The sequence below is a fragment of the Topomyia yanbarensis genome, chromosome 3, assembly GCF_030247195.1.
Source record: "Topomyia yanbarensis strain Yona2022 chromosome 3, ASM3024719v1, whole genome shotgun sequence".
NCBI lineage: Eukaryota > Metazoa > Arthropoda > Insecta > Diptera > Culicidae > Topomyia > Topomyia yanbarensis.
Window position 1 is genome coordinate 365015087 of NC_080672.1, and position 23447 is coordinate 365038533.

General features: G+C 38.9%; 1 protein-coding gene across 1 annotated transcript in view; it reads right to left on the minus strand.

Moving 5' to 3' along the window:
* The window catches only part of LOC131693019 (GTP cyclohydrolase 1), a 105540-nt gene extending 84737 nt beyond the window's left edge, over positions 1 to 20803 (minus strand). Inside the window, exon 1 of the mRNA XM_058980482.1 lies at positions 20177 to 20803. Within this exon, the coding sequence (XP_058836465.1) occupies positions 20177 to 20378 (202 nt within the window). The 5' untranslated portion in view covers positions 20379 to 20803. The remainder of the gene's footprint in view (positions 1 to 20176) is intronic.
* Positions 20804 to 23447: the final 2644 nt, after the last annotated feature.

The window sequence follows — 23447 nt, forward strand, 5'->3', positions numbered from 1 at the left end:
AATCTGCCCGCAGGCTATAAAAAGTCATTTTGCTTGGATGATACTAGCCTCTTGGTTTCAGGTAAGAGTCTTAGAGTCATTTGCAGTCGACTGTAACGGATGTTTCAAATTTCTTTTGAAGCTAAACATTAAAATAACTCGAGAATTCATATATTAGCGCTACCATACATTTCAATGTCATAGAAATATTTTTTTTTGTGAAAAATTTGGGACCCCTGTTTCTGCACTTTTTATTACGCAGCCAACGCAGACAGTATGATCCCATATGTATCCTAAGTGTGAGGCCCCAAATAATTTCAATTCCAACAAATATGTTTATAATAATAAAGGATATAGCCTAGACGTACATCAATTTTATCCAAATTGATATTATCATAATCTCAAATTCTTGATTGTAAATCAGGTGATGCGAAATATGGTGATAATATAATCTATTGTTCTAATAACCGTTATACCGTAAGTGGATATAACAGTTAAGATATGAATTACTCATTTTCCCAATCTAACGTTTTTCGAATGGGGCTGACACACCTTCATCGATTGTGTCGATTGAGTTTAAGTTTGTTGTTCTCAGCCCAGACTAACTGTTACTAACTTGTTCCGATATTTTGTGGCTAATGGCTTTTTGAACATAATCACAACACAAATAATTCCTGCCAGCACTGCCCTCAGAAAATCACCGCTCGTGACTCAAACATGTCACGCTCGAATTTCCCCATTCATTCTTTGCTTCGACCGCTTGCCATCTGCTTTTTGCTGCCTGTTGGGAACTACCCGGAATCACCTCACCCACCATCGCACCAACTCGCCGAAGCAAGCTTCTCTCGCCAGCTACCGTTTGACTCTTCCCTGATTTCGAAGATATGTATACATGCTATGCTCTAGGGTAGACCCCCCCCCCCTCCGAGTGTTGTAGCAAAGGTGGGATATTCTGTAGGAACCCGCATGCTTGGACGTTGGATAGGACATGAATGGAAAGGGGCGTGCGTGTATGGGTGGTAGCAGTGGGGCTGCATTAGCTGGTTCGCTCCGATGGGGGCTCCTGGTCGGTAGAGCTTGTGACGTACGTGCTCTGGGAACGGAGATTATGCTAACGATGAGCGATTTATCATAGGGGATTTTCAAGCCTGCTTAGATTAGGACGGTTGACCCAGGGTACATTTATCTGTCTCTATTTACCGTAAGAATGATGACTTTAATATTTATTATTATTTAAATCAACGACGATGTGAGAATAGAATAGAAAGTAGTAATTTTACTTCACCCTCTGGTGCTTCTTTAAGGTAAGTGTAGACTTTTACTTTCAAGTAGTTCTTCCACGAAGAACAACACGTCGATTGCACGTTCCGCTGAATGGCGATGGATTGCATACACAAGTGGAAAGCTTTTAAGCTTTGCTCTTTCTTTCTTCTCGTTAACTGGCACGTTGTGTTTGAGAATGCGTGTGTGTGTGTGGTTTTTACTTTTATCGCCTTCAGCATTAAGCTGGCCGATGATTCTGGTTGTTCGTTACACATCCTTGCCCACGGTCAATATACACAGAATTGCGAATCAGTATGTAGGTAGGTAGATATACACCAAGTGTTTTCCGTTCTTTCCACCCCCTAAGGAATCCATTTTATCGTTCCGTGATACAGTCGTAATAAGTTCGGTATGGTTCACAGGTTCGTTTCACTGTATATTGGAGTAAAGTCCGTTATATTTAGAATGTAGTCTTATATTTCTTGCTGTATACCCCTGGTTGTCGAAGCGAGAATATAGAGACAGATGTCGACAATAAAACGCTAGTGACGATGGCAACACGGTGCTGCTGTGAACTTTTCAAGCGACCTAGTAAACAAACAATGTTTGAAAACTGTTGTACAGTCTCAAAATCTTGATTTATTGCAAAAAACCTGTTTTAATCCACCTAGTGGTGCAATTGTGCCTTTCTCATTTATCCAAGCTATGATTTAATACCTGGTTACGTTACATAATATAACATTGTGGAAATGTTTATTACATTCTTATCACACGCGAATGTTGCTTCGGAGCGCTTTTTTTGAAAAATGTGTAAGCCGAAAAACAAGATTTTTATTTCGTGAACTTGTTGATTTTTCTCGGTGAAAATGAAACTGCAAATTTTCCCATTTTTACACGTAACGTTTCGGCTTACTGTTCTTCAGCCATCTCTAAGCTGAAGGAGCCGATCCCACCAGGGAAACAGAAGAACGTGGTGTATTCGATTCCGTGTGGACCAGGCGATGGCAAAACGTATATAGGACAAACGGGAAGAAGGCTGAAAACGAGAGTAGCGGAGCACAAGAACGACGCGAAGAAAAAAGATGCGAGAACTGGTTTATCCCAACACACGCTGAAAGAAGGACACATCTTCGATTTCGCCAACACCCGGATTTTGGAAAGAATCGAAAACCAGGAGAGCAGACTAACTGCAACTCATTTTCACCGAGAAAAATCAACAAGTCCACGAAATAAATATGTTAATATTTTGAAAAGATGGGTGGGTAATGTCTAGGACATAACCGGAGTGTCGTGACTACTCGTTTGACTTGTAATTCAAATCGAATGATACTCAATGTAATATGTGGGAATGTTTCTAGTTATTCTTTATAATAATTATGGTGGTTCTGAAAAGAACCTTTGTTGTTGGCGTCTGCGTTGATAGAAGATACGCTGGATTCTAAGACATTCATTCATGAAATGAACAAATTTCATTTTTTCTTGCTTTGAAATATTAATGTTAAAATCTCTCGAAACAACCATCAGAATCTTTTGCCTAGCGTACAGAAATGAACACGCTTAGCGAAGAACTAGGGGCGGGTAATGTCCGGGACATAACCGCGATGACCATATTCTTATAATTCTGCTTGTATCTCTTTCAAATGGCTAAATTTTACGCATTTCGATTCACCGGGCTCAGCGAAATTTTCCTGGGGATTCCGTTCGTTAGCATATTCAGTAAAACAATTTTATTGCCGAGTTCTCCGCATTGAATACAGGTCAATAATTTCATATAATGATTTCAACAAGCAGACATTGTACATGTATGACAGGTGGGAGGGTTCTGAAGTGTTTTAGTGGAGTGGAGTGGAGTTGCAAGATTTGAAATGACTTCGAAGTGTGATCACAACACCCAGGACGGTTTATAGATAACTATGTTGATACAAGACGAGAATCTTTTGAAACAATTCAAACCTTGCCGACGATTGTTTTTACTGCGTACACACATTTGATCATTTCCCTTTCGCAGCTCACACCGAATGAGCACGCTTTGCATCAAGGCGTTCCAATTTATTAACTTTTCGATGCAGATGAAAGGCCCTCCTTTTGTGCGATAAATGAAAATATTTTCATCATTCGTTTTGGTGTAGCTTTCGCTAAGTGGTAAAGTTGCCACATTCACTGATTTTCTTGGAAGGATTTGCAAAAACTTGTTAATGTACGTAACGCTTTCGCTAATATGCACTACTATTGCTTTCTTTCATTTCCGTCCGGTTTGGGATGATCCATAAATGACGTAGCATTTTTTGAGTGATTTTTAACACCTCCCTGCCCCATCGTAGCATTTCGTCACAAATCTCTAAATACCCCCCCCCCCTGGTAAATACGTAGCTTGACGGTAACTCTCCCCCCTTTGTCCCCGCAAACTTAAAAAAAATAAAATACGATGTTGGTTATTCCCCTTGAAAAAAGCTACGTAGCATGGCATGACCCCCTACCGCCCTGTCGTCACACATCATCACAAAATAAAATGCTCCCCCCTCCCCATATAATGCTAATTTATGGATGGTCCCTTTCCAATTTCATAACCAAAACGAATATGCCGGCTTTCCCCCACCAACTACTCTCGTCAAGCAACCCAATACGAATAATCATAGGAACAAACATGTAGTGGACCTATATTTAAAACTTTTCATCATTATATTGTTCGGTTGGTGTACCATATTCACGGCTCTGTGCGGGATGGGCTGAAAATTTTCACTTTTCCGAGTCGTTTTCGAAAGATTTTTCAAAACATTATTTTTCCGTTGATAATGAATGTCCTACATATTCCAAAATTTAATACAATATTGGTACAAATATTTTCGACAAAATGCCGAATAAATTGATTAAATCCATTCAGAACAACAAAAGATATAAGCGTTCAAAATCTTACATCTTTTTTCTTCCGAAATTTTGAAAAGGGGCCCCTATATTGAAAGGTAAGTCGTTAGTCACGACAAAAAATTTAGAAACAAGATTTTTGTTGGCAACAGCAATTAATTAAATCAAGTGCATTATCGTGATTTTGAATCTCCCGAATAATATCTTTTATATATACCCGGTTTTGGGCGAGAATATCAACTGTTGCTTAAGCCACAATAGGAATTCATTTCTATTGCAAGAAATCGAAAAGAAATGGGTGGTCCGAATTGGAACAGGGTTGGGGTAATTCGGATCTTTAATGTACTTTTGCGCAGTACCGTTTATACACAATACGGTAAAAGATCGAAAAAAGTCGCCTTAGAAAAAAAAAAAAAATGCGCGATTGATCAGGCTTTTAGGAAAACATATTTGTGATTCGGTTGACACATTTCAGTTCTATAACTCATAAATCCATACTAGGTCCGATTTGGCCCAGATCCCCCTACTGTTTAAATAGCTTAATCAGCGTGAGTTCAATGTTTGTAGGAGGGGGAGGATGCATCGGGAAACATTTAACTTATTTTGATATACGGAGTGGATGAAGGAAATGCAGGTGTGAGGTTGGTCTGAGATAGAGATATAGAAGAGATAGAGAAGAGCGTAAGGCAGCGTTTCGGGAAGCTAGGGCCGCTTTAAAACGAGAGATCAGACTTAGCAAGTCAGAGTGCCACAAGGAGCTATGCCGAGAAGTAGACGCCAATCCCTGGGGTGAGTCGTGATGGCGAAAATGAAGGGTCCGACGACGCCAGCCGAAATGTGTCCGAGAAAGCTGAAGATAATCATCGAGGGTCTTTTCCCGCAGCACGATCCAACTATATGGCCACCGACACCGTACGGCGAAGAAGAAGGAACAAGCACGGATCGGCAAGTGACTAACGACGAGCTAGCAGAAGCATCGAAGCGCCTAAAATCAAAGAAAGCCCCTGGTCCGGATGGAATACTAAACGTGGTACTGAAAGCTGCGATCCTGGCATATTCGGACATGTTCAGGATAGTGATGCAGAAGTGCCTAAATGAAGGCAACTTCCCCGAAATGTGGACGGTCCAGAAGCTGGTGTTGCTGCCGAAGCCAGGGAAGCCACCTGGCGACCCGACCTCGTACAGGCACATATGCCTGCTGGATACACTCGGAAAACTCCTGGAAAGGATCATTCTTAACAGGTTGACGAAATTCACGGAAGGTGAGCGCGGACTGTCCAGTGCAATTCAGACAGTGCTCGAGAGTGCTGAGAAGCAGTGGTGCAAATTTTCATTTTCAAATGCAAACTTTCAGTTCAATCAAACCCAACCATGATTCAAATTCAAAGCCTCCCTCAATCATTCACTTTCCATTTGGCGGGATTTTCATAACTGAATCGTACGTCTTCATTTCAAATCGATGCTTTTTCATTCACCAACCAAAGCTGCCATCTGCTCTGTAGAGGCCAGTATAGGTTAAATGTCAACATGTTTTGCGTTTTCAAGCTTACATGGACAGTAAGAACTATGTTCAGAGTAGTTTTGTTGGAAAAACCTAGTCAATACCCCAGTAAAGAGATATTCACAGGGTCAATGAAATTGAAAATGAATGGAAAATGATTGAGCCGGTCGCCTGTTTGAATGAAGAATGGAAACGAACAACTGCGAGTTGAACATAGTAGGCCATGATTTGAGATTTTTTCCTCCTTCAAGTTCAAAACAAACTGTTGAAAATTTGCAGCTCTGCTGAGAAGTCATCTAAACAGAAGCGATGAGGAGATCGATACTGCGCTGTGGTCACGATAGATGTGAAGAACGCGTTCAACAGTGCCAGTTGGGAAACCATCGCTGCAGCGCTGCATAGAATGAGGGTTCCCGACTATCTTTGCCAGATCCTGAAGAGCTACTTTCAGAGCAGAGTACGAGACGAGCGAAGGACATAAGTCATTGTGTGTCCCAGCGGGCGTTCCTCAGGGCTCCATTCTCGGTCCAACCCTTTGGAACGGGATGTACGATGGGGTCTTAACGCTGCAGCTGCCTAGGAAAGTGAAAATCGTAGGTTTCGCGGACGACGTGTCACTAACGGTAATGGGTGAGACACTCGATGAAGTGGAGGTTGTCGTGAATTTTGCCAGGCTAATGAGCGCTCTCCATTGAGCCGTCCATACGCGGTAAACTTGATCGGGTGAATGAAGAACGACGCTGAAATTCTTTCGCTAATCCACACACATCGGACAGTCTCACACGCATACATGGGTAAGCTATTATCCCGATGCTAGTTTCGGATTCTTGCACTCACAGAATATTGCTCTCGCTCAATCTACCGCGATTATTATACGCATACATGCACTCACAGGTAGGAAGGTGAGCGAAAGGTAGATTGTGAACTCGGATGTTACTTTCTCGAAGCACGCTGTGGACCTTTTCGTACCCGTTCGCTTGATGTGATTTTTTAACGCATACATACACTCGTAGGTATAAAGCAAGCGGCGATACATTTGGCGGTATTAGTGCTCGTATTAGTTTTTGCTCGTTTCAAAGTCGTATAGAATATGCAATACGAGGGCAAATGCACATACAGAAGGGAAATGAAATGCCCATATTCACCAAGCTTCTTATTAAATATAAAACTACGCCAACACGTAATGCGTTTTGCTTTATGTACATCCAGGCTTTATTCCCCACAGAGGTGTCGGTGATGGAGACAATAGACGCGATCGAGAGCTGGATGAACGAGATCAAGCTGCAAATAGCTCACCACAAGATGGAGGTGTTGTTGGTCAGCAACTGCAGATCGGTTCAACCGATGCAGATCGACGTCGGAGGGCACGTGATTGCATCGAAACGTGCATTGAAGCAATTGGGAGTTATAATCGACGACCGGTTAGGCTTCAATAACCACGTCGACTACGCACGTGAAAAGTCGGCGAACAGCGAGAATCATGCCAAACGTCGGTTGTCCGAGAAACTATCTACTGTTTCGTCATCGATACTTCGATATGCGGTTCCTGCCAGGGGTGCTACGCTGAAAGCCAAGCGGAACTGTGAAAAGCTGAACAGAACATTCCAGATGACGGGCGTACGAGTCGTGAGTGCTTACAGAACAATATCGTCCGAGGCAGCATGCGTTATCGCCGATATGATCCCCATTTGCATCACTCTGGCCGAGGACATGGGAAATACACGAAATGCAAGCAGACCGGTCCAAGCGGACTCGTTGGCTAAATAGCAGCGGGAGTGGGACTAAGCTGAGAAAGGATGGTGGACCCACCGACACATCCCAAATGTGTCGGCTTGGGTGCATGTGAACTTCCATTTGACGTAGTTTTTGTCCGGGCACGGATGCTTCCGGAAGTACTTGCATCAGTTTGGACATACTTCGTCACCCCTTTTCCCGGAGCGTGCGACTGTGCAGGAGACACCGGGACACGTGGTCTTCGAATGCCCTAGGTTCGAAGAAGCTCGTAGGGGTATGCCTGGACTCACAGTTGACAATATCGTCGAAGAGATATGCCACGACAAGCATAACTGGGACGCTGTCAACAGAGTGGTTACGAGTACACTCACCGAGCTGCAGAGGAAGTGGCGAAGGGACCAACAAAGTACCACCATTGGCGCCGTGATAGCACAAATCGGGATTCGAGAGAAATTTCGCCGCTGGGGACCAGTTGAATAGTATGCTACATAGCACCGGATTCGGGTCGTCGGGGCGCCAGAGGACAAGACGTCAGGCTTTACTGGCATTGCCGGACCGACCTCGACACCCTACCGGGCAGCTAGGGTGAGTAGACTAGATTCACCGCCGAGGATTAGACCGAGTAGACCGCGTCGAATAGCCAGCAGTCGTTGGGGCGCCAGTGAACCGGAAGCTACGCTCCACCCGGAATCGCTGGATGGACCTTAGCACCTACCGGCTGGCCTGTTGAGTAGGCTAAGTCCACCGTCGGGGCTAGATCTGGTAGATCCGGACGAAGAGGGAGCCTAAATGGTTCAAGGAAACGAACATCGGTAACGGGAGAAATCTATCGCTCGGTTTCGGGAGAACCTCTCTCGAGTAATTCTCTGTCGGAGTAGGCTAGATCATCGTTGGGGACTAGAACGCGTAGTTCACGAACAAGAATAAAGTCGGCAGCTGAATGGCTCATCGGGGAAGGGGGGGGGGGGAAATGAAACGAGAGGAGCACCAAAGGGTGGTACTAGAACCAAAGAAGAATCGGTATCGGGAGAACTTTCTTCGCCGGGGAACTCTTCTTCGGCGTAAGCTAGATTCACCGACGGGTACTAGACTGAGTAGACTGCGAAGAGACACCACCAGTCGCGAGTCGTCGGGGCACCAGCGAACCGGACGCTCTGCTCTACCGGAATCGCCGAACTGCCCTCTAAACCTGGTTGGTTGGCTCGGTTTCGGGAGAACTTCTCTCGTCGGGAAATTCTCCGGAAGAGTTGGCAAGGTCCATCGTCAGGGGCTAAATAGACCGAGAAGTCCGGGAACAAATTCAACGAGAAGTGGTGCTAAATGGCACGAGAAGGGAGCTTGCCGCCCAGATTCTCGTCGTAGAGGAAGAGCACTAATTCTCGACTCACATCTAACATTCCTACTGCCCTATAGAAATGGCCTACTTTGTATGGACGGTCGATAACTGGTTGTATGTCGGGGAGTGGTGCTCTAACCTTGATGAAGGAACTAACTGCAAAGTAGATAGACTAGCGTGGGTGCTATGCACATAAAAAACCTTTTCCCGAAGTAATGCCGCAAGGTAGTGCCGAGGAGGAATCAGGTTCTGTGCAAGAGTAGTTATTTTAGCCGAGAGATTGCCCTTCCTATGATCATTCTCAGGGATAGACCGTTCCAACATCAAATTATGGTCTTGTCAAATTTTGGTCTTGTCAAACTGCAAATGACGTGAAAACCCAAGATGATACCAGATAAGGTATAGGCATACGTAAAGCGAGAGTTTTGGTTTTACGATTGGCAAGATCGACATTGCGTAAATACTGATTCACTTCCCAAAAACCTGTTTTAATCCGCCTAGCGGTGCAATTGTGCCTTTCTCATTTCTCTAAACTATGGCACGGAGGCTTTTCATGTTCAACATAATTGTGGAAATGTCCATTACATTCTTAGTACACTTTGCACTTATATACAATGGCATGCCAGCCACGAACTTGATGAGCTACGTTACGACGGTGAAACACTTGAAACAAAAAATATCATACTCCATTAGCCTAATCAGCATTAGATCAATGTTATCTGCTTGCTAACTCATTTTGTCATACGGGGGTGGGTATGTGAGGAGGGCGAAAGTCCCATGAACGAACGACTCCCCAGCTTAAATTGGTATGCTTTGTGATATAGTGGTGGTTTAAAGATGATGGGGTTGAAAGGGAGGGGTATAAAGGCTGGATGGGGTGGTGGTCTGAGGGGTGATTTAAAGAGATTTTTAAAGGGGGGGAGTGAACAGTAGAGGGGGGGTGTAACCCCTCTCCGTAAACCATCAACTACGCCCCTGTTAAAATCCAGAAACCTTATGCGAGTCGAAAAAAAAATTTGGCCGGGATTAGGTTGACGTTTTTCAGAGTGATTGCATAACCTTTCTATATGAGAAAGGCAAAAATGTGCAAAATCCAAAAAAGTCTTTTTTTTCGTGTTTGCATCAAATCTCGACGTTTTATGCACCTTGAATACATTTAGCATCAAAAATAAAAATTCTATTTTTAATTTTTCCTATAGTTTTTATGAGAAATTTCTGTGTGGCCGCACTCTGAAACCCGTAATTCCGGAACCAGAATTCCGATCGATACAAAATTCAATAGCAGCCGATGGGAAGGTTGCACCTTTCATTTGAGACTAAGTTTGGGCAAATCGGTCCAGCCATCTCTGAGAAAAATGAGTGACATTATTTGACACATACGCACATACATACACACACACACATACACACACATACACACACATACATACACATATACACACACACATACAGACTTTTTCCGATCTCGACGAACTGAGTCGAATGGGATATGACACTCGGCCCTCCGGGCCGGGATTAGGTTGACGTTTTTCAGAGTGATTGCATAACCTTTCTATATGAGAAAGGCAAAAAGAGGTTAATAAAAACGAAATTAATTAAAACAATGTTTTGAATATATAAACTAGTGCTTTCAGCCTCTCAAAGCGTTTTCCACCAAAAATATTATTGTACACACATGCATACACCTTATGCAGATTATTTTGAATCTGTGTTGCGCCACACTTCTTATTCTTATCCGGACACGCTCTTTTTCCCTTTGGGGCAGACCTTTGGTTTTAGCGAGTCGGGTGGATGCCCAAACCCGTTCCGTGAGACGTTAGGGTTGTGCACATTTTTTCCTTCTCAGGGTGTTTTTAACGTTTTTTCTGCTCTCTAAAAAAGATTGACCCAATTTGTCGAGATATCATATCGATTAGTATATGAGAATCAATTCTCCGGGCTTCGGAAAGTTTGCATAGCATTTTTTTTTATAAAAACGCTTTTAATCCACCTAACAGTCTGATGAGGCATTTCTTATAACTCTTATTACTCTCTTCGGATATTATATCGATTGAGAACATTTAGAACATGATTTCTTGCGATGTTTTTGATAACACATACTTTATGAGACACTGGCAAGACTCAGAGAAACACTCAAATCAGCATGGAGCAACATCAGTGTGAGAAATCTCAAAGGCTAAACTAAATGAAAGATAAAGCGAAAAAATAGACTGACAAATGAATACTAATACTGTGTTTATAAAATATCTAAGTTCCTCAATCAATACATTATGTAGGGAAAACTTTCCTAAAGGGGCTGGGCTAAGAAGTCAAAAAAATAATTTACTTTTCGATATCCTTTTTTAACTCGCGGTAGTGCACCGGGTGCACGCTGCTCAGCAAATTTAGCCAAAGCGTCTTTGAGCACCAGCGGTTCTTGTTCAGAGCTGTGCGTCTTCCGAAAGGCTAAATCAGTAAAGAATGCTACAAACTAATGTCTATTTGACAGGTTTTCGTTCAGCGATTTGCGTTCAATGCAAGACCATTGGCGGCTCCAGGGGGAGGCACGTGCCCCCTATTCAACCAGAAAGTGTTCCAGTAGAAAAGCGTTTGCATATTTTTCAACATTTCGAGGATTGTACTTTTTGACAAATTATTCATGGTTCTCCACGCTACTCAAAAAAACATTCTCGATAAACGAAATTCCACTTTCCAAATCGTGAATCATCAGATATATTTTGCCAAGATGCCCTCCTTAACCATTGGACTGAAGCCGCCTATACCGCAAGCCACGAAAAATAAACCGCATTGTGGAGCAAAGGTAACTACTCCGTTCATTAAAAAGATAAATTTTTAAATACTTTATAGTATTAACAACATTATTAGTGAAAGTTTGTTTAATAAGTTTTTATTATTACTATTTATTATTTACTTTCTCGAACCGTATCATATACAAACCCTCAAATGCACCGATTAATTTAGGACACCCTTGGAAGGTTCGCCAAATTTCAATGACACAGTGAATAATAACTGTAGTGAATATCCGTTTTTATCATCCTCATGGTGTATTTTAGGCTGACGAAATGGAGACATTGACTAAATCGGGACATATTTATTTATTTCTTTGCAATAATCCGAAGCTGTTAAAATATTCTATTTTAGTCCCTTGACGTAGACTCCTAACCATTATCGATTATTTGATATAAATTTCCCTTGAAAGGGTCTTCCAGCGTAAAATTCAACAAAGATTGAATTTTCTATTTTAGCATTAGCATTAACATAAGGAAAATATTTTCAAGAATGCATTTAATCTAATTTAGCCATTTTCGTCTGCTAGAGCCCATCAAACATATTTTCATGTGAGGTCGACCACATGGGGGGCTGTTAAAATCGGGCTTTCACTGTATTAAAATAGATAAGCAGTATTCGAATAAATTTCTGCAGGACGAGTGTAGAACGACTTTGATTCTTCTTACTTGAAGTCCGCGGCTTTGCCAGAAGTTCGGTTTGGTGAAAATCGAACTTATTGTCACAATGACGAAATTGTCACCTTTGAAGTTTTAAAACTTCGAAGAAGTTTCCCAACATAGCACAGCGCATCTTCTGATATAGTAATTTTAGTGTTTAATTTTCTAGAAGTAACTTATAGAGAATTAATTCATCAGAAACAAATAGTAGTAGATTTTACATCATTAGCAAATTTTGTTGAGATTGTCATTTAGAATAATTGTGTTGAAGGTATGAATACTATATGTAAGGAGTATATCGAGCTAAAAAATGATATTTACTAAATTCGTAAATCTAGTTTCTTTTCAAAATAACTTATTATTATGAGCCTCACAAGCTCAAACCCTGGATAAAATGTAAATGTTATTGTTAATGAAAAGTAGAAGAGATTGATCATAAACACTAATATCAACAACAAACACATAGAGTATTCATGTCTTCAACAAAGTAGTTTGTAAAAGCACTCTCGAAAACTTCGCTGAAGATATTGTCTCGAACTAAATTTGTTTGAAGAATGTATTCTCCATACATACTTGGAAGATATAACGCCAAAATTATTTTATCAGATGGTGTGCAATTTTTCGTTGTAAAATTCGTTGAAAAAATGCTAAATCCTAGAAATTGGGGGTTTCGAAATGATATGATCTTGACCTTAAATTACTGTTTTCGAACATTTATTTTACCTATTCATATAATTGGTGACAAAAATCAAAATTGCTTTATTCATAATAAAATTACGTATACAGGGTGTTTGGTTCATGGTTAAGAATCTCTCGGGGGGTGATAGACTGCTATATTTGGAGAAAAAAATTGTTCTACACATACCATCAAATCTCAACCATTACAGAGTTATTGAACTTTTTGTGTAAAAAACTTATTTGTCTTAAAATACCTCTAACTTTAAAAGTATACTTTGTATTTTAAATATTTCAGTTCAATTCGAAAGGTGAGAAAATTTCCTATTGAATAGTGTTCTCATATCTTTTAAGTAATTAGTTTTAATTACCTTTTAGCTGTAAAGTAGTTAAAAGTTAGTGTTTTTGAGGAGGTTTTTGCTGATTTTCTCGAAATAATGAAGTATGATTATAGCAATATCCATTATCCAAAAGTTGGGTTTTAGGACGATTCATAATTTGTTCTTGGACGTCATATTTCTATCTCTTCTCATTTCTTTGTAATTTCATTACTATACTTTTCCTGTAACCGACTTGCAAGTGCTTAAAAGACTCTAATCTAAAAAATATGCTTTATATCGTTATTTACAAGATTTCATTGGAAAGCTGAGAAAATGTCCTATCAGTGTATGTACAAATATCTTTTAGTTAAGTGTACTAAATTATTTTTTACTAAAGAAATAACTCAAAATTTGTGTTTTTTGGAGAGTTTTTTAATTATTCTAATTATTTATCAACAAAATTTATCATTACTATTGTTCATTTGATGCCCCTTAATGTTCTCTATAACTTTTTATTTGACATTTTGTCTATATCTCTTTTCATTTTGCTGCTATTTAATAGTTAACGCAGCAAGAGCACGCCACAAATGTAGTGGGTTCGAAATCGATATTTTTGCATATGAAACGATGTGATAAAAACGATTTTGCGTCGAAACCAAAAGAGATAATTGAATGGAGTCAAAGAAAGAACTGTAGAACTTGCTGAGATGCATTATTTCCATGATAATAATGGTGATGCTTATTATTTACTATTTTAAGAAAATTAACGAAAATGCTAATAATAGCACTAACTTTAAACTAATTTACTTTTAAAAGAATACTAAATTCACTTAACTGAAAGGTATTAATACATTTTTCACTGTAAAATTTTCCTGGCTTTCGAATAAAAGGAAAAAAAAGTACAATAAGTGCCATAATTTTTCAATTAGAGCTGGTACAAGTGAAAATGAGATAAAAATATCCAAGTTGAAAAACTGTGAAAATAAGAAAATGTAAGTGTATCATGTCAAAGAACAAATTAAGCAGCTCATCAAGACTAACAATCTGAATTATTAAAATGATGAGGTTAACTATTAGGATTTTCAAGAAATGAACGAAAAATCGTTTAAAATTGTTTAATTTTCAATAAATTACTTTGAAAAGGCTACTTAAACTCATTAGCTGAAACTTGTGAGGGCATTACTCAATGCGAAATTTTCTCACCTTTCGAATGGAACTAAAATATTTAAAATACAAACTATACTTTTAAAGTTAGAGGTATTTTAAGACAATTAAGTTTTTTACACAAAAAGTTCAATAACTCTGTAACGGTTGAGATTTGATGGTATGTGTAGAACAATTTTTTTCTCCAAATATGGCAGTCTATCACCCCCCGAGAGATTCTTAACCATGAACCAAACACCCTGTATATAGTTTAGTAATTAAGAAAAAATGGAACTATTCCTGTAAGTATACCTGTCTACATCGATTGACGAAATAAATAAATAAATAAATAAATCAATCAATCCCAACTTCGCTGCCTATACAAAAAATTGACTTCAGTCCATATTTCGGTACATCTGGTGCATCCGGAAATCTGAGGATTGATTTCAGAACTCCGGATTGAGTTTCTATTGGAATGTTTTCATGCAGCTATTTGATATGATGAGACAACTTTGATATCCCGACCAATAATTACAGAATTTACAGATAAGGATCCTATTCCCTCAATTTTTCAAAAGTGCTCATGATATTTAAAACAACAGGTTATCAATGTACTGATCATATAATTATTATTATAATATTGAATCAAATCAATCGTCATCAATAAATTTTTCGATTCAATCCAATCAATTTTGGTTTGGGGGGGGGGGTCTGAACACCCAAATCCTCGTTTTGTTGACGCGCCGCTGTTATTTGTTGGAGTTATTTATTTTGTTTTTTACTTTCCGAAATATGTTCCAGATCGATCGATATAGGGTTACTGTGCCCTAATTCATCTTAGCACCTCTATTCATCCTTCCCATTTGAACACATTAGTTAGAGCAGTATCTGCTCTCTCTATTCAACGCATTGGCTCAAATGGTAGGACGAATAAGGGTGCGTTGTACTCGACTTTTCGCTTCGCTTAAACGGGAGTATTTTACATTTTCCAGGCGAGATTGTTTATTCTACTGCTTCTTAGAGACGAAGCAAAGATGTTGATACCGATTTAAGACCATTCCAATCACTGAAAGCCGAGTTATCCGCGAAAGAGTGTGATATCCCGACTAATGAGATGAATAACGGCTCGTCTACCCTATCCATCGATAAATTAGAAAATTTCTGTCTGAAGATTCGCATAAATGAAAATTTTTGTACTGATAAGTGATGAAGTTTCATCTAGACAACTTAGAATTGTTCTGTGGTTATTTTTAGCGATGACCCATTTCGTGTACAGTGCCAGACATGTTCCGAGGTCATCGTTCCATCAACTAGCCCCGCCTTACTGTAATGTTTGTATCAATTGGATTGTAACATTACAGTAAAACTTTCGATTCCATTCAAGCAGGAAATCGACGCGTATTTATTATAATGGTTCAATTTGTATATATAACATAACACATGTGTACTAGAACTTACCATTTTTCAGTTTTCTACCTTCATTCATATCTTCCATTTATGTCTCCTTTAACTCTCATCCACATTTCTTGAATTCCTGCTTATTTAAGAAAGAAAAGGGGAAATAATAAAAAAGAACCAATAGACTCCGTGTTTTCCTCAGCGCTTCCGTTTCTCCTAGTCTGGTGTCACTGCCTGTTGGACTTGTGTAAGTTGTTCCATTGGAGATCTCCAAGGAGCTGTAATTGGAGAAAGATCTGATTTCTATCCAGAAGTATCAGTTTTTCACATTAATAGATTATATATGTACACTACAAAACAATCCCGTGTATAATGCAACCATTTTTTGAACATTTATATGTACATATACACACATAACACATACACATATATACACACATGTATACATAAAACCGATTTAATCCACCCATCAGTGGGATGAGATACCTCTCATACATATAACTATTGTATTATTCATTAATTTGCCAAACGCACGCAAAGCTGGCAAGCAACTATATGTGAGACAAGCACAGCCTCGAGTCCTGCACGTATAACACGTATAATAAACTGAATAAATTAAAAAACAATAACAAAACAAACCAAAAATCAAAGCAATTATGAAACAAAAAAAGTTATTCATAAAATGGATAGAATGATTCATATAAATCAAATTAATAAAACAAATCAAATTAGCTCAAATGAAAATCAGACAATATTAAAAAAGTTATGAAATTAAGAGAGTAAACTAAATTGTTTCAAGCTAACTGTCATCCAATAACTAAAAGAACTGACTAAACCGAATTAATAAAATGAAGGAACTGAACAATATATGAACTGGGAAAACTAACAATTTAATAAAATGATTAAAACAAATGAAACAATTAACATGAATAAAGCAATAAAAAAAAATTATTGAATTAATAAGATAAATAATATGAATAATGTGGATAACACTAACCGCCATGTTTGAAAAATGCAAAAACAACCAAGTCCATTGCAGCCGTCAGAAAATTTGTCGTCTAAGTATTGAAATTGCCTTTAAATCGCATTCGCAAATAGCATTTGTTCCTAGGGGCAATTAGCACAGGCGAGTTGAGTCAAACTATTAAAATCGCCTGACGATCTTAGTCCGCATTTTTTTTGACCGGGTACTGACTCTATTCAGATATCCGAACCGGTTCCGGAATGAGTTTAACTGGGAATCAGTGAAATCGTTGCATCAACTAGTCAAGTTCAGATGGCGCTGTCAATGCTAAGTGGGAACATTTTTTTGGTAGCTCGCGCACATACATAGTAAAATAATTGTGATGTGACGATAAAATCACTACGTTAAATTACACTATTCCAACGATACTTTTGCCTACCAACACATAACACAACAGGAGAAACGACCTACCGAGCGATTAACTTCGATTTCCTATCAAATATATTACATTTCACTGCAAAATTTTGCAAACTATGGGAGGAACACAAAATCACTTCCGAGAGATTCGGCAGTGCTGCCACTTCTCGTTATTTTTAGCGATAGTAGATAGAAAAATTAAATACGAAATTCGTTTTTTCGAAATTATATTTGGCCTATTTAAGTGCAATAAAATTGGACTAAACCGTTTTGCGCGTTAAGGGCACTAGATCTAATATAAATAAAGTTATGCTTTTTTGTGTTTCAAATTCATCTCGTCAGTAACTAGCACAATCTGGGTGTCTAGTTAGACTATGTATCTAAACTAGTACCCAAATTAGCACTAGTTAGACACAAAACATTCCAAACAGTTCACACGACATATGCGAACGCCTAAAGCCATATGTCTCGAGTGATGTCCCGGGAAGCAAATATAGCTCTGGTTTGCTGACGAGAAAGCGAAGACGAACTCTTGTCTTTAGGCGTTCACATATCTCGTGTGAACTGTTTGGAATTTTTTGTGTCTAACTAGTGCTAATTTGGGTACTAGTTTAGATACATCGTCTAACTAGGCACCCAGATGGTGCTAGTTACTGACGAGATGAATTCGAAACACAAAAAAGCAAAACTTAATCTATTTAAGTGGATTATTACTATATTGAATAATAAATAGGCGACAAAGCGTAATCCACGCACAACAAACCATAACTTTTTAAGTATTCAAGATAGATATTTGGTGTCTTCAGTAGAGTTGTTCGCAAAAGTAACCTACAAATTTGCTGAAGACATCATCTCGATATAATCACATAAAAGAAAATTTATGAAAATATCTCACTTGTAGGAGGATTTATCAGCAAAAAATATTATTTCAAAAGAAAGTGAATATTGCACCCATCAAATTCTCCGAAGATGCTATTGACCTAAAATTAGTTTTGGCGTTAATAATAGATTGCAGGTTTTTGGTCTTATTCTAGTTATATGGGAAATGGTAATAAATTTTCGTCCGAATTCAGTGAATATCTCTCTTGATAGCAGTCCGATTTCAACGAGCTATAGCTCGTTCGAAAGGTATTTGTATAAGCTAGCTAAAATATTAAAAATGTTAATCTATGTTGTCAATTTCGACAGACAATCCCAAAAAACTGCGAAAATCACCATTTTTACACTTATAAACAGCCATATCTTGGAAACTAAACATCATAAGCAAAAACGAATTAATAGCGTTCTGTCTGGGTAGTAGGCCTTTCATTTGCAATTGGTTTGGATAAGATCGGTTCAGCCATTGCCGAGAAACACGAATGAGAGTTTGTCCGTTACATACACACACAGACATTGTCCCAAATCGTTGAGCTAAGTCGGCCGTCCGGGCCTCGGAAAAAATCTTGAAAGTTTGAGTGAATTCTATAAATTTCTTTTATAAGAAATGTAAAAATGCAAAACAATCTAAACTGATTTTTTTCGATTTTTAATAATTCAACGCTTTTTTGTGAAAAGGGCGATACTTACAAATGTAAACATAAGGCTTTTTTCATACATGCGAATGAGAGTTTTAAAACGCAACAAATTAACCTAAAAATTTGGATTCTACGATATTGCTTTTTTAAACTACAGCAAAAAATACAACGGGCGAAACTGTATTTTTGTTTGTTTATTTAAAGTTTCGCCCTCCACGCTCCATGCAAAGAAACAGGGCGATACTGTTTTTGCTAGCAGTTTAGAGGCGAAACTGTTTTTTTCGTATTTTTTTTAGGATTATCAAGCTGATACCAGCTGTAAATAGTAACAATGATCACTATTGAAAAAACCCGGACGAAATCGGTGGAGTAAAACGGTAGTTATTGTAAAAAAACGTAAGGGCGATACTTCAATGCTGATAGGTGGGACCGAAAAAGTAAACAATCGCCAAAGGGGCGATACTATCATTTTGTCAATTTCAGTAGCAAAAACAAATTTTATTTTAATAATTTCAAATACTATAGGAAGATTTGGGTTTCGATCACTGAATCATGCAATCTAGGATGTAAAAAACACAATAGTTCGTAAATAGGAAATAAAACCAAGTCCGGAAATATTCACTGTTGATTTTCTTTGAATGGTGTCACTGCTAGTATCGCCCTTTTCAAGAAAAAGCGTTGAATTTTAGCATTGCTCAACGGTGGTTCGTCTGACCAGAATCCGACATTAACATAGCGACATGACTAAGCTGGCGCCGAATTGACGCTAGCTCCGAAAAAACGAATTTGTGTTCTTGAGCAGACCCCTAGTCTTACGTGATGTCGCGCAAGAAAAAGATTTCTGATTACGCTGATGAGAATCCGGCGCTAGGCTAGTTCTGTCTCGAAGCTAGTGCCTGATTCTGATGAGACGAAGTTAAAACGAAAATCCATAACTAATTTAGTTGCAGGTATGTGCTCTTCACGTACAAATATGGTTTCAAACAATTTTCAAAAAATTGTTTGGAGTTTTTACCAAAATTTGATCCCACTAAGGAGAAATATAGCACAGTTTTTTTAAACTTTGATAAGAGTTTATAAATCTTTTCTCACAATGACTCTCTCTAAAACGCTTCAAAGATCAATCTTCGATTCTTGATAAAAATAGAATTACTCTAGGCGTCTACGTAAAAAGTTTGTTAAATTAATATTATAGACCGATATGACGTGCAGTTATGTAATCTTTATAAACATTGAACATGAGCTAATTTACATTTGTTGCAAAAAAATATATCACGAATTTTATGAAACGCGATATTTTGCATGAGAAAACGGATTTATATCGATATAACAAGACCTATATTGGCAGGTGGTCAACACACGAGACCGGTGCATGCTCGATTTTTGCAGATGACTTGCATTAAAAATCAGAGTGACTTGCAATTTTCAAGTTCACCGTTCAGCTGTTACTCGCATTCGGAGGCTGGTTCGACTTTCGAACCGTGCCTCATTTTGACAGTTGGTACATGCTAACACTTTCTACGATCTTTGATTGATCTCCGAAAACAGATCAATTGACGTAACCCTCGCAGCATTCAAAAACTGTTACATCAATCACTCCACCGTGGACCTTCGTTTAACTGACCTTTATTGTTATTACTATCGCTGGAACTGGCAGCGGCATTCTGGCAGGAACATTTCCGTTTCATCAACTCACTGATTCCGTTGATTTGGTAACCATTGACATTGCCTTCACTGTGCGACGATGCGAATCCATTTCCGTTGCTCACTTCACTTAGATTACTTCCGTTCAGTTGGGATTCTTGCATGGCACTAGCATTTGGCATGATCACCTACACTTCTTCCTGTCACTACTGTCACTACTCGATTTTACACTTGATATGGGAAGTGGCTTGGCGATCACTTGTTATCCCACTTTTAAAAACAGACCAGTATGCAAAACAATCACCTCAGTAACACATTCACCTTCTTCCCCTTCACTTCGAGGCTCAGTCAGGAACTTGCTTTTTCCTACGTAATAAAGAGACCCGCGTTCCACCCAGGAAACAATCGAAACTAGTTCACTCGAACATTCGAATCTGGACCAGCAAATTACCAACAGTCACTGTTTATTACTCGCTCTAATCGACCACGCGGTTACCGGTCGGTTAACTATCCAAAACAAGGGTGTTGCAAGTTGTTGTTGTTGTTGTTGTGGTTGTTTGTTGAAAACGATCCCGATCGCTAGTGGAGAAGACGACCTGTTCAGACGACCGCACGGCTGGAACTAAAGTTCACTGTCTGCGCCTCGCGACCAGCTAATGTTGGCGGAGGTCCTGCGAAAACCTCGCGATGATTGCTACTTAGACCTGATGCCGGCCTGTGCCGATGAGCTGACTAAGCTATTGCGGTTGTTAAGCTGAGCGAGCCGAGCGAGAGAGAGAGAGAGAGCGGTCGGAGATATCGATCAGTTGGTAGATCGATCGATTGAACAGCAAGCGACCTGCTAACAATGCCAGTGACCGGCACAAACCCATGTGCGGGGGATGGGGGCGCTGGTGATGAAGGTGCGAAATCCGTTCGAGTTCTGAGTCACCTCGACGAGTTGTGGCGGCGAGAGAAAAGCTTTAGCGTAGTGTGTTGTTAAACGTTTCCTCAAGTCGACCTTTCGCTCAGCGCGATTGATATCAGCTGATTGTCCCTTTCGGTATGCTATTGATTGATGCAGTGACGACGGTTAGCCTCAATCGTCATCGTGTTAATTTACCGCTTGGCATAATGGTCGTGGTTTTGCATTTAACTTACCGCACTTATTAGTGGGCACCTGGTGTGTGGTGGGCCTTAGACCGGCAAGCGAAAAAAACGTGTGGCCTCTTGTCTGGTACATGTGCGTGTCTCGTGATTCGGTGAATCATTCGATATAGGCAGGGGAAGTACATAGTATATGTAGGTTAAAGGGATTTTTCCGACATGTCATGCGTAATGTTAGAACTTTGAAAAAGGGAGGACATCGCTTTATTCACCTCAGTGAGTTGAGTTTTTCTGTGATTAATAGTGATCTTGGAATATTGAAAAGTCGGTATAATTCTTTTAATTATATCTTGTCTACTACTAAATATCTCTCACACCAACACACAAACAACATCATCAATTAAATGAAATGCATTCAGCCCATGGTCAATGTCAGGCAAAATTTCAATTTTTGTGACTTAGTGTGTGATTTTAATTGGCTCTTAATAACTCCACCGGCGGATCCCATTCTGCAAGTCATCGTTCCACAACATTAGACACCGCCATGGCGGTACAGGCACGGATTAAAGTGCAATACGATATATTTAACAGATAACGCGTGCAACAGGCTCAGGCATTGCGCGTTCAGTTCCGATTGTTCCCCTCGAACAGTGTGAAATAGAACCAATGCGGGCCTGCTTGCTAATCACCAGACCGTGGTCAATGGTTAGGCCTTCTTGGTCAATTGGAGTTTAGATATGGCTTTTCGATACGAAGGATGGATTGCAAACTTTATAAATTTACTACAGTTTAATTGTTAGTTATCTGCTGTCTAGACGGTGGCGCAATACTATGGTTTTATAAAAGTATTTACCTACCGTCTGCAAATAATCGATAATTATGGCGACACTTTAGATTGATGAGTAAATCGGCTATAGTTATCGTAAAAAATCGTCTAAAATGTAATTAGTTTAAGTAACCGCCATTGCACAGTGGTCGGAAACGCCAAAAACGTGAACTTAATTCACTAGAGGCCGAATATCGAATATATTCACAGGGTGTCTTTGGAGGAATTGTTTGTATGAATATTCCCCACAATCTTATAACAATTGAAATTAGGCATGGCTTACTATGATCGAACTAAAAAAAATACCTTTTTATACTGACGAGGTAGAAAGTTGGTGTCTTCGACAAAGCTTTAGAAACGCTCATATTGAAGAATTTTGTTGAAGAACTTGAGCTTGCAGGACTAAAGGTTATCGATTTATAAGGCGTTTTCTATGGCAACCCCCTTAAATCTTTTTTTTAATATAACTTTTTTCATTGTGACTTTTCGTGCAAACTATGTTCAAGAGAAATGTGTAGGTATCAAAACTACATAATATTGTCGAAGACTGTATGTAAAAATTCTCATTCGTTTAAAAGTTAATGGAAATTTTTACATTTTTTTACATCAACTTCAACTACGTATAAAAAAGAAAGCTGCAAACCAAAATGCACGAACAGGCACTTTTTAACTGTCTAAACTATGCAAAATAAAGCAAAGAAGGTTTGGTGCGTGGCACCCTAGAATCCTATGAATAGGGTAAGTTTAATTTATCATGTTTTTTTACTTTTTCCGTACAAAAATCAGCAAGAGAATTTTTTTCGTGTTTATCGGTAAAATTTTGTAATTAATGGTATGACATCCTTTTGTAAGCATTAAATTCATTATGACATGTCTATTTGAGTATATATTAATTTGGGATCTCCAATGATATTAAAAACTTCACAGTAAAAAACTCCACCGTTTATAAAATCTGAAATATTCAGGTATAAGTGAAAATAATACTTGTAATTTAATATTAAACCAAGAATTTCAAAAAAACTGAAATTTTTTTTGCTGATTTTTGTATGAAAAAGGTCAAAAAACATCATACAGTAAGCTTACCCTATTCATAGGGTTCTAGAGTGCCAAACACCAAACTTTCTTAGCTTAATTGTGCATAGTTTAGACAGTTAAAAAAGTGCCTCTTTGTACATTTTAGTTTGCATCCTTCTTTCTTATACGTAGTTGAAGTTGGTGTAAAAAAAATGTAAAAATTTCCAATAACTTTTAAACGAATGAGTATTTTTACATACAGTCTTCGACAATATTATGTAGTTTTGATACCTACACATTTCTCTTGAACATAGTTTGCACGAAA